We start from the raw sequence: 1,520 nt of genomic DNA, 5'->3' as shown, positions 1-1,520 counted from the left end.
TTAGTTAATCTCTGTGTATTATCTAGAGGATTTGTAGACCTAATGTATAGTCAAGGTGGTGTTTTGTTAATAGACGTGATGGCTCCAATAGCCAAGTATTGTATATACATATATATATGTGTGCTCAAGCTTATACAGGTGATTATTTCCTTTTATATGCGATATGATGCTGTCCAAATTTTCGGTTGTCATAGAGGTATGCATGGGAAGTATAAGGTGATGAGCTGGTTCTCCCAGGCCTCCTCGGTTACGGGTGCCAGTCCGCCCCAATAATATTTGAGGCATGACACTTGAGGTTTTGAACTTGACTTGTTAACTACAAAAATGGAGTCATCTAAAGAGATAGGTTGTCGAGCTCCAGAAGACCCCGTCCTCTGCATCAACGCTTGTGATTTTTTCAGTAGTGCAGCTACGATGAATATGTGTTCCAAGTGTCAAAAGGACATGATACTACTGAAGCAGGAACATGCAAAGCTTGCAGCTGCATCTAGCAAAGACGCCGTACACAGAAGCTCAAGCAGCGATGAATCAGAACTTGCTCTTGCAGGTGCCGCGGTTGCATCTACAGATTTAGCCTCTCAGATTTCACAAGTGAAGTCAAAAGAGGGTTTGAAAAAGTACACAGCTTGTCGTAAGCGTGTGGGATTAACGGGGTTCAGTTGCAAATGTGGTGATCTTTTCTGCGCAGTTCATCATTATTCAGACAAACACAACTGCCCGTTTGATTATAGGATTCTGGTCAGAATGCAATAGCAAAAACAAATCCTATCATCATAGCAGAAAAGCTTAATAAGATCTAACAAGCACCTATCAAAAGGTTGTGTGAACTGAAGCAATGTCCATCTTTCGATAAGTTGGCCTCGTCTTACAGGTTGACGATGAAGGTTTTGCGTGGGGGTGGGGGTGGGGGTGGGGGGTACCCTAGAGCCTACATAATCCTAGTGTGTAAGTTATTTATGATCTTGGTGCACATTTTCATGGAATTTGTTCTTGTTTTGTCCTCATTTCTAGGCTCCTTGTCTAGTATAATATGCATAATGTAGGTCATCTTGATGAATTTCATATTCATTCATCCACGTTTTGAAATCCTAAATTCACCTCCGTGCATTCTTCAAGATTCCAAAGTCTCCTTTGAGTATCAATAATGTAGAGTTTTTTTTTTTGTAGAGATGTCAATACGGATTGGCTCAGCCCCTCCGAGCTAGCCCACACGGGCTTTGAGTTTGACGGGTCAGGTTGGGCTAGCCTATCAAAATGATGAGCCAAAAAATATCAAGCCCACACTATTATTCTGTGGGTTGCGGGCCTTATGGGCCAGCCCACTTTGAAAAAATAATATTTTATAATTTAATTTTAGAATGTTAATAGACATAAATATTACCAATCAATATTACATAGTATTAATAATTTTTAATTAAGTCTCCAACACCGCCCAAAATACTCATAATAGCGAAATTAAATAACTTTTGACATGCGTTCTACCCTTACTTTTACGATGTAAGGGCAGAACGCATGTCAAA

At 40.1% G+C, this 1,520-nt stretch overlaps 1 protein-coding gene across 1 annotated transcript; it reads left to right on the top strand.

Annotated features, from left to right (window-relative positions):
• The first annotated feature begins 324 nt into the window (after positions 1-324).
• Positions 325-753, top strand: LOC124893905 (zinc finger A20 and AN1 domain-containing stress-associated protein 8-like). The gene has a single exon (XM_047404736.1). The coding sequence runs from the start codon at positions 325-327 to the stop codon at positions 751-753; it is 429 nt and encodes a 142-aa protein (XP_047260692.1).
• The last annotated feature ends 767 nt before the right edge of the window (positions 754-1,520 follow it).

This window comes from Capsicum annuum, unplaced genomic scaffold (assembly GCF_002878395.1).
Source record: "Capsicum annuum cultivar UCD-10X-F1 unplaced genomic scaffold, UCD10Xv1.1 ctg67048, whole genome shotgun sequence".
Lineage (NCBI taxonomy): Eukaryota > Viridiplantae > Streptophyta > Magnoliopsida > Solanales > Solanaceae > Capsicum > Capsicum annuum.
This window is presented reverse-complemented; position numbering and strand designations above follow the sequence as displayed.

Excerpts from the sequence above, each read along its gene's own strand:
- LOC124893905 (XM_047404736.1), top strand. The coding sequence starts at position 325 with ATGGAGTCATCTAAAGAGATAGGTTGTCGAGCTCCAGAAGACCCCGTC.